Here is a 16915-nt window from a genome sequence, read left to right on the forward strand (position 1 = left end):
AATGGAAATGTCTCTTTTTAAAACTTGTTTTATTAGTTTTAATCTTTTAACTTTATGCATCAAGCAAAAATTAAATTATATGCAACATTCTCTGACAGGAAGAAATTTGTTTAACATTTAAACCTATTTTCTGCACATTCCAGCACATAAAATAAAATATTTTTTTTGTGTTTACACTCACTCTTTCAAATAGATGCAAGTAAAACACAGCAGAAAATAAATAAAATCAAAGACTAGCGGTCCTGTTGCTCTATTTTCACCTATAAAGCAGGAGTGGGTTAGGCGGAGGTTTACCCTGGTGCAGGTGTGCCGCAGCGGTCAGTGGAAGAATCCGCGAGTTTCTCTGTGAATTTCACATTACGTCATAGCGCACTCGGTGCTTGCTTGGAAGTTTAGGGGTTTAAAAAGAAGTTTTCTTCCCATGCAGTGAACAGCAGACGCTAATGTTTTTGTCACTTTTTATGGAATCAAACTCAAAGTAAGGTCAGTACTTCCACGCTTTAAACGCTGCATGCTCATACTCTCTCCGCACTCCATATATTATCCATTGTTGATCTGCACACAGCTGTTGTCACGAACGTCGCACTCGCTTATGAGACATTCTCGCAAAAAACCACGGTTTTAGTAACGCAGTAACGCAGCGTTCCTACGTGAAAGTAACGGTAATCTAATTACCGTTTTTGCAATAGTAATCCCTTACATTACTCATTACTTGAAAAAAGTAATCAGATTACAGTTACTGCCCATCTCTGTGTACAATATGACAAAAATGCCATTAAAATAATGTAGGTTTAAGACAGTGCCAACTTGGTTTCATTTTTCACACCCAGAAGCTGTATCCATCTTTATATGATGTTAATACTACATATAGATCAGTGTGTACGACTAATATATTAGAGTAAAAAAGCAAGGGACAACTTATTTTAATCGAATGTAAAGTTCATATGCAAAAAAAATGAGACTTGATGTGATCAGACTTTCTCACAGACAGTTGATGACATTTTTGTTTATATGTGTGTTCTAGACTGACTGAAGTGGATGAGTGGACTTTTTTTTTCCAGGGAGGATCAGACATCTGATGAGCTCTACAAGCTAACAAATTTAAACCCTCACTCTCTCTCCTTTGTTTCTGTGCCTCTCTTCCCTCCTCCCTCCTTCCCTCTCTGCTCTCTAATCACTGTGTTGTGGTAGTCACACTTTCTCCTCCCTCTCGTCTCCTCTCTGTGCTGTATATAAGTGCCGATGGCTGGCTTGTATTTCAGACTGCAAGAGGGAATGAATGCAAGCATGCAGCACAGACAGCCACCATGACTCCTGCTTTGAACCCTGAAGAAGAGACCCAAGCATCTATAGGTGAGCTCTTACACCCTTAGCATGTTTTCACCAGATAGCTGTTAAAAACTTTTATTTTATCAGGCTGAAGGATCATGGCTTTCTGGGACCTTTTGTTTTGCTGCACAAAGAGGAAGATAGTATTTTTAAACCCTGAGGGAAGCAGCCACCCTTGGTGAATGCTCTGGGTGATGCAGGAAGGGGAGGAGGAGGATAGGAGTGCCCAATCATCCAAGGAATGTTGGCTCAATGTTAAAAAATAACCCTCAAAGTGAGGAGTTTTTCCCATTGAGAAATCAGATGCACGGTAGCAAATTTCTTAAGCATCTGAGTGGAGTTTTTACCCAACAGGCACAAGCTGTGCATCAGCTGTAACACAGAAAATCCCATTTAGGAAGAATTGCGATCATTTTAAGGATGCTTTGACTCATGAAGTGTCACAGCAAGAATACCTGACAACAAGTGAGATCACAGTTTTCAAGGATTGTTACTAAAAGCAGCTGGATACTCACCTATACTGTACACCTATACTGTAATTGCTGACCTTATTTCAAATTTAAGTATAGATCAAACTTACTATCGACTCCTGTTTTTATAGTTATTCTTTCTCACATGCAACTGAAAGAATTAAAACTAAAATTGTCTTTTAAACATTAATTTACTGAATATTTGATTATAATCAATTCAAATTCTCTCATAATATAATCATATAATTGTGATATTGATAGGTCTGGAAGCTTACACAGTGGGCATTTTTGTCGGCTTTCTTTCCTCGTCTCAAACAGGCTAAATGTTTTTTACACAGCAGTTCTTTTCCAGTCTTATTGATCAAAGCAACTAAAGTGCTTTGATTTGATACATTCTTGCAGCTTTTAACAGAAATTGCTGTGCAGTGATTTTCCTGTCACATACATTTACACTGCTGCGCTTGCTTTGAGTTAGTATTATGCTAACCTCTTCAAATATTTCTACTCTGCGGTGCTTAACCATAAATATGACTGGTCATAGATTTGCCACACATTTCATGTTACCACACAGGGGAAACTGGTTCCACTTAAGTTGATAATCACATTTCTGTGACCACTTGCCTGATTGCTGTTGTTATAGTAAGTGAATCCAGATAACAGAAAGAAACCCTGGGCATGCTGAGCTTGCTTAATAGTACAGGGCCCAGGTGACACCTGATGGGATGGTAGCTACCCATAGACTGTATATAAAAGATGAAAGTAGCTTCCAGGTCTGGAAAGTGAAGCAAAAGCAGAAATGGCCTAAACCAGAATTCTTTATAATGAGCCACAGACTCGGGGGGTGGGGGGCAGCCATCCATCACCACCTGTTGGGGGTGAGGGGAGGGAGAGACGGCAAACAAAATTCATTACAATAAATGGAATCAACTGCACAGTTGACTTCTATATAAAGTTTGAAAATCAAGTTAATTTTATATTGTGTTGTGTGTGTGTGTGTGTGTGTGTGTGTGTGTGTGTAAAAACCCCAAGTAATGCCTGACTACATCTAAAATGTTTACATTTCCCTAATAACCTATCTTCAGAAAAAGGAAATGCTCCCTGAAAATGGCACTGAACTGTAATGCCTGTGAAAATGCACAGACACCATCCTGATTGTATGTCATCGTGCAGCCTAATTGATTTATATCTGCCCTAAAAATCAAGTGCATCTAATTCATGTTAGATGTGATATATGATATGTGATTAGATGTGATGCGATATATCCAGTCTAACCAAATTCCAACTGACTAATCATTTTAATTTCATCAAGTCTCATGCCTTCTGTGGCTGAGCTTTCATCACTGTTTCCATTGTAGGTTAAACCACAATAATATTTACACTGAGCTATGAGATTTGCAGGTTTAATCAGCTTATGTAGTTAAACATACCTGTACAATTTCACGAAAAACATCCGCTAACAGAATATATATGTGTTTTCTCCATCTGACAAACCAGCCCCAAACTCCAAATCACCAGTCGTTTTCGTTTGGCAGAACGATTTCTGGGCTCTGGCTCTGCCAAGTGGAAAGATTTCAACTTTGGTAGTTCCTGTTTTCCAGCTTTTGTTTTCTGGAATCAGGAAAACATTTGCTCAGCAATAACATTTGTTAAAAGGCTTCTCTCTCTCCTCTGGTTAACATGGTTTGACCAGCTTTTTTGTGCCTCGTGGAAAATTCTGAGGCAGAGTCATGTTCGAGTGCTCGAAGAGATGATAGCAGAGACGAGCTGCAAGGCCACTTTCAGTTTGAGAAAATTCAATACAAAATCAGTTGGGTAAACTTAAAACAAAGCTCTTTGAGCACTGTTACACAACTCTCACATTTGTACGAATGTAACACTGTATAAAGATGATAAACTGCAAGACACTACTGTAGCAAATATTTCAATAGCTTTTAAGAAGACGATTCCTGTCATGAGCCTGAGACTTGCACGTCAGGCTTGTTCTGGGTAAGAATGACATGTCTTTCCTGTCAGATTCTATCACGTACTGATCAGAATTGTTAATGCCTTTCATTTTTTTGTCATTTCATTTGTATTCTTTGAACCCTTTTTGTCCTAAAGATTTGTTTGATTACATCTAAAACCAGTTGACATCCTAGACCTTTTATCCATTAAAGAGTAAGTAACTGCAATAACTAATTAAGTGAACTAAATTCAATTCAGTTTTACTTAAATAGTGCCAAATCACAACAACAGTTGCTTCAAGGTTTTATATATTGTAAGGTAAAGACCCTACAACCCCAACAATCAGATGACCCCCAATGAAAAAGCACTTGGTGACAGCGCAAAAGAAAAGCTCCCTCCGTTTTCTGGCAGAACTGGGTTCAGGGAAAGGTGGCCATCTGCCGCCAGTGGTAAGCGGCGAGGGGAGGAAAACAAGGCAAAAAACCTGCTGTGGAAGACAGATGAATAACTAATGATTGAATGAAAAGTGGTGTATAAACACATGGTGAGTGAAAAGAGGTGACTGAAGAAGAAACACTTGGTCCATCATGGGAAACCCTATTCCCAACCCTAACCCAAGTAGCCTATGGCCTATAACTAATGGAGAATTCAGAGTCAGCTAATCCAGCCCTAACCAAATGCATTGTCAAAAAAGGAAAGTTTAAAGCATAATCCTAAAAGTAGAGAGGGTGTCTGTCTCTCAAGTCCAACTGGGAACTGCTTCCACAGCAGAGGGGCCTGAAAGCTGAAGGATCTGCCTCCTATTCTAGTTTTACATACACACGTAGGTTAAATTAGTAAGGATGTTTGTTTTTTTTCTTTATTCAACTATTTTATTGAGACCATTTTATTAGATTGGAAGTTGAATTTAAAATCAGGTCTGCTTCTTAACCAGACATAACCAACGAATATGAAGCCTGCAGTGTTAAGCTTTCTGAATCTGACTGAATGAACAGTAATGTGACTTGGCGATGTTTAGTTGGTGCTGAGACATATTTATGTGACAGACGGTGTTTGTGAGAATATCTTTTATTTCGACTCTTTGCTCTGCCCTGCCCACTGGGAACTTGGCTCAGTTCCCAAGCATCAAAAGCAAGAAATGAGTCTCCCTCTCCTCACATCTCTGTTTTCAGAATAATGTCCTCTTTTAAAAACACCTCACACAGGAAGTAGCATTTCCTTCTGAGGTCCACTACAGAGAAGTACCTGGTGTGAAATTAGCTTCTTTGAGGTCACAAGGGTTGTGGAGGTTATACAGCAACACTTAGATGACTCACCAAAAATAATAATTGCCATTCCTCCAATCTTTATATGAACTTACAAAAGAGTAAGTAACTGCAAATGATACCATAGTATGTCAACATTCCTCCCATAAACCCTACATTTCAGACACTGGCAACTGTAGGTCATATTCACCCAAATTTTCTTACAATCACTGAAAATGAGATATTCTCATCCTTTCTTGTACAATATTTGTTGAATGAGTGGAGCCAGTCCACAAGAACCACAGACATCAACAAACTCTTATCTTAATCAATGCCAGACCGGGTTGTGGTTCTGAGCTACTCTGGATAAATAATTTATTTTAACACAAAGCCAGACTTTGAATATAAATTCCAGCATGTTTAATCGGTGGCTTCTTCTTCATCATTTATTGTGATAAGGACCACTTAGTAGAGAATATGAAAGCTTAGTACAGCTTACCATCAATGATGGACTCAGACTGCTAATCAAGCTTACTTCTGTTAGTTGATAAATGTTTACTTGTCCCACTCATTGAAACAAAACAAACAAAAGAAACCCCATCACAAAAAACATGGCGGCTGCAAAAACAGTAAAATGGTCAAAATTTGGTCAAAATCTGACAGAAGACGGTGGCGATGCCCATCTTTTTCAAATACAGTCTATGAACAGTAACAATAGTTAGGATGTGTAAACTGTTTTCCTGGAAAACAAAAAGCAAAGCAAAGGACTCTTATCTCACTGTTTTCTAAAGAATCAACTTCAGCTTTCTCTTTTAAACATGACTAAGATGACAACTTTTACTAGGAAAAAACAGAAAGGCAATAGGAGTTTTAGGAAGACATTGAGCAATTTCAGAAAAAAATCAAAAATAAAGTGAATGTGGTTTAATATTAGCATATGGTATCATGCAGATGTCATCATTTGAACAAAAGTAGAAAACAATTGTATGTAGCCATTGTTCACATCATGATCTAAACAATGGATAAAAATTAAAACATGTATGTTTGTAGAGCTGTATAAACCAATGACCTAATGTTTGATGGTATCCACAGACGGGGGTTCCAGAAAAGAAATCTGCCATGTCTTGATATGCATTAAGGTGGTCATGGCAGATGGCCGCCCCTCCCTGAGCCTGATCCCGCCAGAGGTTTCTTCCTGTTAAAAGGGAGTTTGTTCATTCCCACTGTTCTTCCCTTTCCACTGCTCATAAGGGGTCATATGATGTTGGAGTTGTCTCTGGTTTTTCTTAATATGGTAGTCTCTTTACCTTACAATATAAAGCACCTGAAGCTAATTGTTGCTGTGATTTGGTGCTACAGAAATAAAATAAAATTGAATTGAATCAGCTCAACCATTTTGCTCAAAACATAAACTAACAAAGAGAATAATCACTAACATTCCTCTGATCAAATCATCTATGCATTTACTGTAATTCTACAGTATAGTGAACTTTATAAACTAAACTGCTAACAGTAAGTGCAGCAGTCACATGAATACAGAGAGAAACAGTGCAAAAATAAAGTAATTTGATTCAGACATTGTGTATTGAGCAGAACTGAAAGTGAGAGAGGAAAAAAAGAGAAAAATAACCTTTCCATATAATGAGAACAACATTTAAAAAGGTGTATCATTATATCTCAAGAACACCAGTGAGAAGATAAAATAGAAGATTTACATTAACTACGAATGACTCGTTACAGCTAGCCTCAGGTTGTATTTTCAGCAAAGGAAGGAACACATGAAACTTTGGACAGGATCTGCCATCAGTACTTTACTAAATATTCAGCCAGTAAGCTGCTCATACACTGGATGACCAGCCAAAATTATTAATGACCCCTCTCACATTCTTCGACATGCATTTCAATGGCTCCCCTCTGGGCGGCGCCTCTGCTGCACTTCCTGCAGGACTGAGGAGGAGAGCCACTTTTGTCCCCAAAGCCACTCTGCTTTTTAACTCCAGCCGATAAGACCATTTCCCACACCCATAAACATAAACTACTCTACACTCTTTTTATACTGCTGACACTTTATTCACTTTTAGTCACTTACAATTATTTATTCACTTATTCAGTCATTTTAATTTTAAAACAATGTATATACTGTATATTCTAAGTATTTTTTTATCTTATTCTTATTGCCTGTTTATGCCCTGTCGTTATCTTTAACATTATGCTGCTCTGTTGTATCTTAATTGCCCCTTGGGGATAAATAAAGTCTCTCTGATCTGATCTGATCTGATCTGATGACTAAAAGGGTAATCAATAAATAAATAGCATATAAATAAATTGCATTTTCTTTAATAAAGAAATTCAAGTGAAATTTTTTTTGAACATCCACATTTCAGACATCTGATTGTTGTCTCTGCTCTGTGACTGGATATTTGCTTGAAAAAGTTGGGATGCAGCAAACACTGAAACTTCCTGAGAAATTTGGAAGGAAGACCTGTCATTACGGCTTGAGGCTTCAGTTATGGTAAGGGGAGACTACATGTGGGCAGGAAAGCTGTGCTGTGTCTAGCACAAGTCCATGTACCTAGGTGTCAACTGACTTAGTCTATGTGACCTCTGACTCATACCATGGAAATCCTTTTAATAATTGATGTATTTTGGAAAGAGTAAAAGGCCAAGAGTAAGCAATGTAGAATGTCAAAGCTGAGTAAATGCAACATGTTTTCAAGACTTGAACATGGCAAATTTCCATGTCCATGCACACTCATAAAGTCAGATGTTGAAGCTTTGACAATCCTCTATTGTGTTGAAAGATGAAATAAACAGTTAAACCAGACCATTGTTAATTCAGAAGAACTGTTGAGCTCATCAAATGTGACTTCCATAAAATTGCCAAACAATATAAAAACAGTCGGGGCAAATGAAATTTAGGAGAGCTTACCAGATGTACTGCAACATTTTATATATAAAAAAGTCTCTGTCAGTTTAGTGAAATGCTGCATTATATGTGACAACAGAGTCTCTTAACTCTGAGGTCGGGACCCAAGCTGGTGCCACGTGAAATATATATAAAATCCCCAGAGAAAATCTTAGTATCCTATTCTGTTTTGCTTTATTGTTTTGCCATCCTTACCTTTACTATTTTGCTATTGTACCTTTCATTAGACAGATGATACAACAATTTTCATGCAGGTTAAAAAGGTGAAATAATAGATAATTTTTTAAAAATGGCTTACAGATCAATAAAATGTCTGAGTTTTGTTTTTCATTTGTTTTTCTTTTTCCCTGTCACTTGTTCCTTTGTCAGGATGACTGACAGCTGCACCTTCTGAATCCCAGAATGCTTGTAGTGCCAGTGCTTGGGGACTCCTCCTCCCACCATGCTGTACCTGTTGCGCTCACCTGCTCCTGGCTGATTCTGCTATTTCATTCAGCTTTTGGTCAGAAACCTGCCAAACTGCCTCTGATTGGCCGAAAACCTTTCATTGCTGCCTGGAATGCTCCACTGGACTTGTGCACCTTTAGGTACAACATAACCACCAACGTTAACCACCTATTCCACATCCAGGGAAGCCCACGTGCTGATTGGACAGGCCAGAACGTCACGATTTTCTATGCCAACCGGCTGGGCTACTACCCTCACTACACCCCACATGGCAAAGCCGTCTTTGGTGGCCTACCTCAAAACTGCAGCCTGGACCGACACCTGTTCAAAGCCTACCAGGACATCAACCACTTCATACCTGCAGAGGACTTTCGTGGCCTGGCTGTTATCGACTGGGAGTTCTGGCGACCTCAGTGGAGCCGTAATTGGCACAAAAAGGACATCTATAGACGCAAATCAAAGGAGCTAACCAAGAAAGCATACATCAACGTGACTGCAGCACAGGTGGAGGAACTGGCACGGCGGAGGTTTGAGAAAAGTGCCAAGATTTTCATGCTAAAAACCATTCAGCTGGGGAGACAGCTCCGGCCAAGTGCACTCTGGGGTTTCTACCTCTACCCTGATTGCCACAATTACAACCTGCATGATCAGAACTATACAGGCTTCTGCCCCCTGCTGGAGAGGCTGAGGAATGATGAGCTGGTGTGGCTATGGAACAGCAGCATGGCCCTCTATCCCTCTGTCACAATCAGGAAGCATCACAGCAACAGCATCAGCAACCTGCACTTCACCCAGCACAGGATCAGAGAGTCGCTCCGAGTCGCCTCACTGACCTCAAAGGAGTATGATCTCCCCACCTATGTGTACCTGAGGCTGGGCTACCGAGATGAGGCCCTCAACTTTCTCACTACAGTAAGAACAAAGTTTACCAAAATATTATATATTTTTTTCTACTGTGTGTTCAGGATAATATTCATTACGCAACAAAGTAGTTCATTTTCCTTTTCAGGGATACTTTTAATTCAATTTTATTTTTATGGCACAAAATCACAACAACACTTCCTTTAAGGTAGCCTAATGCCCCAAGAATCAGATGACCCCCCATGAGCAAGCTCTTGCAGTGGGAAGGAAAAATCCCTTCTATCAAAAGGAAACCTTCAGTTGAGGTGAGGGGAAGTGAGACAAAAGACACACTGTGGAAGAGACACAGAGATTATAATAACTAATAATTAAATAAAGAAACGTGTATAAAGACAGAGAGGCTGAAATGACCACCTCATCACCCGCAGCCTATGCCTGTTGCAGCATAACTAAGGGAGGGTTCAGGGTTACCTGATCCAATTCAATTCAATTCAATTTTATTCAATTCAATTTTATTTATACAGAACCAAATCACAACAACAGTCACCTCAAGGTACGTTGTAAGATAGACCCTACAATAATCCTTGATTCCAAACTGGGATCTGGTTCCACAGAAGAAAGGCCTGAAAGCTGAAGGATCTACCCTAAGAACCACAAGTACGGCTAGAGCAACATTGGACAGATATAGTAGTATGTGGTGAAATATGCTCTCTCAAATACTCTTATTGCAGTTGTCTGGATCAACTGAAGGCTTTTCAGGGAGCTTTTAGGAAAACATGATAATAATCAACTGCAGTAGTCCAGCCTATAAGTAATAAATGCAAGAATTAGTTTTTCACCATCACAATGAGACATGTTTCTAATTATAGAGTAGTTTTACATCTGTGTTATATGTGCATTGAAGGAGATATCATGGTCAAAAACCACTCCATTACCTTGGAGAAGGTAATGCCATCTGTACCATGCCATACATAGACACTATATTTCTAAGATTAGTAGGGCTGAGTACAATAACCTCAGTTTTATCTGAATTTTGAAGCAGACCTAAAAACAAAACAAAAACAAAACAAACCCAACCTGTAATTTATTTTTAAAAATATTTTATTTACATTTTATTTTAGGAGTCCATCCGCGTCCCCGGCGCGTGTTTAAATATTTTATTTACATTTTTTTAAACCAATTTTTTTTTATTGGTTTTTAAATTGTTATTTAAAGCACTATGACATACCATAACACAACAGCACAGCACTGTTCCTTCACAGGATGAAGGTTCTGGGTTTTACAGTAGTCCTTCTGGCTAGAGCCTTTCTGTGTGAGCTTACATGTTCTGCCCATGCTTGTGTGGGTTCTCTCTGGGTACTTCAGCTTCCTGCCACAGTCTAAAGACATGCAGTAAGTGGGGTTAGGTTAATTGCCTGATTAATTGTTGTCTGTGTCTCTACATTAGCCTTGTTGCAAACTGACGACCTGTCCAGGATGAATCCCATCTCTCACCCTATGGCAGCTTAGGGGTGGTAGGTCGGCCTTGCTTCATGTTATCTTGAGCAAATTAAGAGAAAATAGAACCAAAAGCATTTTTGTTGTTGTTCTTTCATTCTTCTTCTGAATTTTACTGGTAATGCAATTCCTCATTCATGATTAACTTCTATGGGAAAGTCATTCAAATCTTTCCAGATTTATTGAACTGTAAAATTATTTTAAACATTAATGACAATTCTGAAAAAAGTTAGTTAAACATGATGATATATCAAAAATGTGTTTAAAAAATCATCTTTGATAGTTGACATGAAATACTCAATGAGTTCCTCTTTTTGGATACCCACACAATATGTGTGCTAAGTTTCATGATAAATCTCCTAAGAAATTAAATGAAGTTTCTGCTCAAATTCAATAAGCTCAGCGGAATATAACATAACATCAGAATTTGAATTGAGTACCTTCCTTTTCTTGGCCACTCACACTATATGTCTTAAATGTTTGACATCAAAACCACTGTATTATTTAGACAATAAAAGACAATTGTGCTGTTTCCTTATACCATTCTGATCAAAACTGCATTAAAAAGTTTGTGGATTAATTAAATACAACATGCATTTTCAAAAGATAATTTAAAAAGTAACAGCTTTTTTGGTTTTTAAAATTCCAAAACCATACAACAAGAACTTTAGGCAATGTCTGAATTTTCTGATTTTCAGTCTTATGAGTAAATGTGAATCGAAACCTCTAAGCAGAACATATTCTTTGCTATTTGAACTGCAGTTTGGGATGTATGCAAAATGTGGTTGGCACACATAAGCAAAACCTTAGTTATGTCAGAATGAGTCAGAGGATAAAGGTTGGAAAGGACAAAAAGTACAGCAGCAGTAGCCGCAAAGGAAAATATGTTTCAGCCTCCACGTTGACTTAAGACTCTTTATACTGTATATATAACAGTACTGGCACCTGTGCAGTCCTGTTCCATACTGGTCTCTAAAAAGTTTAACTAGAAAAAAAGCAGGATTTTACTAGTGGTAGAACAATATAGAGCCACTGACATGGATCAGAGAGGCTTCAGCAGTTTTTCATCTATCACAATATGGAGTGATTTCAGGATAGATACAAGGTAATCTGGATATTGAGAAGTTGGCTCCATGCACCACTTTGAACTGGATTAAACGGTGGCGGGCACATAATGATGTCATGTTGTGAGCATAGAGGCCCAAGTCTAAGTCTTCTTCCATAATGTTTTGAGGTATGTGTCAAGTATAACATTTTATTGTAAAGCAGGGAGATCAGCCCTCTATTGTTTGGATTAAGTTGTAGGGTACTGTCTAATAGGGTAGGCTCTGGTGGAGGGCTTGAGCCTGAAATCTAGGAACAAATAAAGTGCCTGGCTTGCAAGTATCTAAAAAAGTGTGATGGTGGTAGACTGTACTAGCAAGTTGTTCGAATGATGCAAGTTTGTAAACTATGACAAGGTCCTTAAAGCAAGTTATTCCACTTCTGAGCCACTCAAAAAACACACCATAAAATTTGCTCCAGAACGAAATCTGTGGAAGGAGAGATACTCGAACACAACTCGATCAAAGGCGTTTCCAGCATCAATAGAGACACCATATTCATCAGAATCGGTAGGGCTGGAATAAAATATGTCAAACTTATGTTAAAATATGAATGGCAACCTTTAGTGATATACTTCACAGAAAACAGGATTAAATATCCTGGAGAAACTTTAATCTTCAGTTTGTATGGTGGTTGCAGTAATCATCCATAATCAAAATCCTGAAGTCAATTTTATTGCATTGCCAAGCTTCAAATATAGACCCAAATGCAAGACTCTGGAAATGAGATCAGCTTACAAAAGCAGCTTTAATAAAAAAAATATAAATAAAACCCTAACAGGAGAGGAACAAGGAATCAAAGTACAAGGAATCATCATGGTACTAATAGACACACAAGCACAATGTGACAAAGGGATCAGTTCTGCATTTTATAGTGGAAAATGTTGTCATTTTGTGCGTTCACATGACTGCCAAACAATCACCATTTGGCCTCAATTTAAAGATTTACTTTGACTAGAAAGAAAAATCAGCATTTGAATTACAAATCCTGAAGTTCCAAAGAAAAAGTCAAAAACCAAATATTGTTTTGTGTAATGCTTAATATGATTACATATTATTAATAGGTAAACTTGCAACCAAGCCCTTCAAATTAATTGTCATTTAATTATTATTTTTTTATATTCAGTAAACATCATTTTCAGTAACAATATGCTTAAACAGTCAGGCTATACTCTGAATCTGTTCCCTACTGCCATCTAGTGGAAGTTCAGGGAAAACCAAATGTTTGAGCATGATCTGTTGATTTGGCAGGTTAACAGCTAATGTCTTTGAAAAGAAGACACACAACACAACACAACTAATTACTTACTGTAACACTGACAAATGCAGTGTGGTCCAAGCAGTATTAAAAATTCAACGTTCAAATCCAGGATCTCAGAGATGCACGGTGCACATACACACACACACACAAGTTTATATATTGATCTTTGTGTTATTTTATTGCTCTTTTTTTAATCTTTCTTTTCTTCAGCTACTTCATCAGCACTTGGCCATCAATAATTTGAGATCCCTGCCTTAAATGGTGGCGTGTTAGTGATGGTGACAGACATGTGTGATGTGATGTGAGGGTTTACCTGTATTTTTCCTGTAGGACGATTTGATCCACACCATAGGGGAGAGTGCTGCACTGGGAGCTGCAGGATTTGTTATCTGGGGAGATTTAAATTTGACCTCATCCAGGGTAGGTGGTCTTTGCCCTACATTAACAAAGTAAAATTATTTGTAGTATGTATTCATCATATATGCTGTTGCATATGGAGATATATAATTATGAACATCTAACAAAATCACAAGAGGAGACTGTGTATGCATATGCTCTTCTGCCGTTTGTGATTGATATTTTTTGTGCAGAGATGTTATACATAAAGCTGAATTCCTAACACATCTTTAGGAATTCACTTCATTTTAGTTCAGTTTTATTTATATTGTCCCAGTTGACAACAACAGTCTCTTCAAGTTGCTTTACAGTGGGGGAAATAATTATTTCAACCTCTGCTGAATTTGAAAGTTTGCTTTCATCCATGAGGAATCTGAATCTGTAAGGATGCCAATCCATTCCAACCTATACATTTTCATTTTAAGGTTATATTTAAGCACTGACACATCTTTGTTATAGTGAGTCTGGGTCATCATTTGGTTTAAAGCAGAACTTGATGTGATGCCACTAAACTCAAAATGTTACAATAATAACCTAATCCAAATAAAATGGCCATGTTACTTTGCCTGTGAACAAACTGTGAAAAACATGATGACACACTTGAAAAATTTTGGCTGTAGTATCATATAAGCTATTACGAGTCTCACCTTGTTCCCACAGCATAACTGCACCCACGTCAAGTCCTTCCTAAGCCACCGTTTGGGTCTGTACATCACCAATGTGACACGGGCAGCAGAAATCTGCAGTGAATTCCTGTGCCAGAGTAATGGTCGCTGCGTCCGCCGGGACCCCCACGCCCGGCATTACCTCCACCTGAGTGCTGACAGTTACCGCATCCATCCCTCTGGGGATGGGGACTTTGCTGTGAATGGCTGGCATTCACCGCATGAACAGCAGCTACTAATGGAGAGGTTTCGCTGCCACTGCTATGAAGGCCACAATGGTGAGAACTGTGACAGCATCAACAAAGTGAGAGAAGATAAAGGGCCATGGGAGGAGGAGGAGGAGTACAAAGATCACGACAAGAAGAGGACAGAGTGGGAGGATGAACAGGGTGAACAGCAGGAGGCAGGAGAGAGTGCGGCACCGCCAACTTGCGTCACTCATCACTTAACTTTGTTGCTCCTGTTGAATTTATTATTAGTAAAGATATATGTTTGAAGATGGCTTCAAAAGAGAAAGTTAGTTTCAATTTAGCTGCAGGTAGATGTTGCATTTCAACACTGCAGTAAATATAATGTTCTAATTCAAAATGTATTTTTTATTTTATCCAAGGATACTGACATAAACTTGACTTTATGCACCATAAAGCTAATTGCAGTAATAGGAACGTCTTGCTGATGCTGTTTGATAAATGTGCTATAAACAGTTGCAAAATACCACCTGAAATACAATACATGCAGAAAACATGTCTCGTGAAAACACTTAACCCCATCAGAAAATGATTTCCTGTCAGTCAATTATTTCTTTATTCAGACTAAACATTATTTATGGCCTAAATTAGCAGTGTACCCATTAAAACAGAAGAAAAAAATGGAACTGCACAGCCAATATACATGCTTGAATTTATTCATTGTAACTCATATTGCAGAGAAATCATGTGAAATGCCTTATGATTCATGAAAAAAGGCAGAGCTGGCTTGTTGCAGGATGATCCTCCGTTTTTGTCCACAAAAGCCAAAGGGTGCTCAAAATACAGTACTGCACATCCATATGTAGGAGCACAATTACAAAGACTTGATGCATTTTTAAAGACATCCTTTATTTCCAATACCTTGAATGAACTGTTACTATACTTTGCGGTATATGCACAGATCTATATTTTTGTATTGTTACTTATTACTTGTAGTCTTTCCAGGAGATGTCACAAACAGTTTTGGAGCCTGTTAGGATGCAGCATATAGCTGCTTTTAACTTCAGAATACATTCTGTTGGGTTTGTTACCCTAAAGAACAGAAAGACTTTTTATATTATTGATCTCTGGATTTTGTATTTGATTCTACTTCATCTCAGTGTGACTGGTAAACGGCTACTGTCTCTGAATGTACAACTGAAAGTGCAAGGAAGCACTGAACTGGATGCAGGAGATGGCACACACTGTATCTGACAGACAGCCTCTGGAAACTGAGGTCCTTTAATTTCACCTTTTTACCAGAGTTTACTGTTTTTTTGATGCCTCAGGTTCTCGTGAAACTCTTTATTCAGTCTCTCTCTCTCTGTGTCCCAATGTGCTTTTCTCTGGATAATTCCAAGTATAAAGCATACTTATAACTACAATGCCAAAGTTGACAAAACAAACTTGTCATATCTATTCGCCATTTGTTGTTTTAGAACCAGCCTCCATCAGCAAATACTGTCTGCTCAGTAATAAAACTGTAGATGGTCTAACTTTCATTAATCTATTAGGAATTTGTTGATTTTACCAATCATATCACAATGTAAGAAAATCTTCTAATTTGGTATCCTTGTTCCTAACAAAAACAGTTTAAAGTCATTAGATAATAAAATTCAATGTTGTTACTTTTTCTAAATAAAATCGAAAGTTTGCTTTACATTCAGATTGAACAAGCAGTATTGAGTATTTGTAATGACACTAACCAGAAAGATTACCTTGGGAGAAGTTGGCAGTTTGTTGCAGTTTATATAGCTGACGAAAAGGCAGCCTGTGTTGCTTATGTAGTCAAAGAGACAGAAAAAAAAGGGGTAGAAGGGGTAACCAATAAATTTTAATATTTAACATTAAGTAACAGTGACGCACGTCACATGGATGGCTCAAGCCTGGCTTCAGGTTAATGTTTTTAGGTTTTTACTTCAGACTTTGTGTAGCAATTGTAACAATTTTCTGTAGTCACTTTATTCTTTATTAAATCTTAAGATTGTAAACTACATATGTAACAAGGAGTATGCAACACATGAAAAATGTTACCTGAATGTAAATGCACTGCTAATAAACACTTTCCAAAGCTACAGTGTGTTTCTTCCGTTTCTTGCCATTATTACATAAAGTGATGAGTTCAGGGGAAGCAACAAAGACACAACTTCCGCTTAGTGAGTTGAGTTGAAGCCAACCGGATAATCTACTGATCCAGATCAGATTGGATATGAATCTGATGGGGCAGATTCATATTCAGTTCACATTATTTATTTTTGTCTTTATATTAGGCTTTCAAACAATGAAAAAAAAACTGTGCCTTGAAAAACGTTGACTACCTTTTCTGCAGTCAGTCATTGAACCTCAGACGTTTCAGAGAGAAAAAGGAACAGAAGGCTGAACCAATGATGAGTCACTGGTGTGAGATGACTGCCCTGGCAAGAATATTTTCTGCTCAGAGGCCCTTTTAGCTCAAACATCAAGTCCCAGCTAGATCCACCCTGTGGAAACCTTTTTAAGTCTTTTTTTTTTTTTTTAAAGAGACAAACTCTAAAGAACAAAGAAA

The 16915-nt window shown here is 38.0% G+C and overlaps 1 protein-coding gene across 3 annotated transcripts; it reads left to right on the plus strand.

Annotated features, from left to right (window-relative positions):
* Positions 1-456: 456 nt before the first annotated feature.
* hyal4 (hyaluronidase 4) lies at positions 457-16838 on the plus strand. Of its 3 annotated transcripts, XM_019361189.2 has the most exons (6): positions 457-483; positions 1192-1353; positions 7372-7499; positions 8283-9272; positions 13413-13502; positions 14139-16838. In XM_019361189.2, the coding sequence occupies exons 4-6, from the start codon at positions 8316-8318 to the stop codon at positions 14637-14639; spliced, it is 1548 nt and encodes a 515-aa protein (XP_019216734.1). In that variant the 5' UTR covers positions 457-483; positions 1192-1353; positions 7372-7499; positions 8283-8315; the 3' UTR covers positions 14640-16838. The 3 variants fall into 3 exon arrangements, with proteins under 3 accessions (XP_019216734.1, XP_019216733.1, XP_003449274.1); XM_019361188.2 differs by lacking the exon at positions 7372-7499 and having other exon boundaries at positions 459-483; positions 14139-16794; XM_003449226.5 differs by lacking the exons at positions 457-483; positions 7372-7499 and having other exon boundaries at positions 1164-1353; positions 14139-16794.
* The last annotated feature ends 77 nt before the right edge of the window (positions 16839-16915 follow it).

Source organism: Oreochromis niloticus, linkage group LG7 (assembly GCF_001858045.2).
Source record: "Oreochromis niloticus isolate F11D_XX linkage group LG7, O_niloticus_UMD_NMBU, whole genome shotgun sequence".
In the NCBI taxonomy this organism is placed as follows: Eukaryota; Metazoa; Chordata; class Actinopteri; order Cichliformes; family Cichlidae; genus Oreochromis; species Oreochromis niloticus.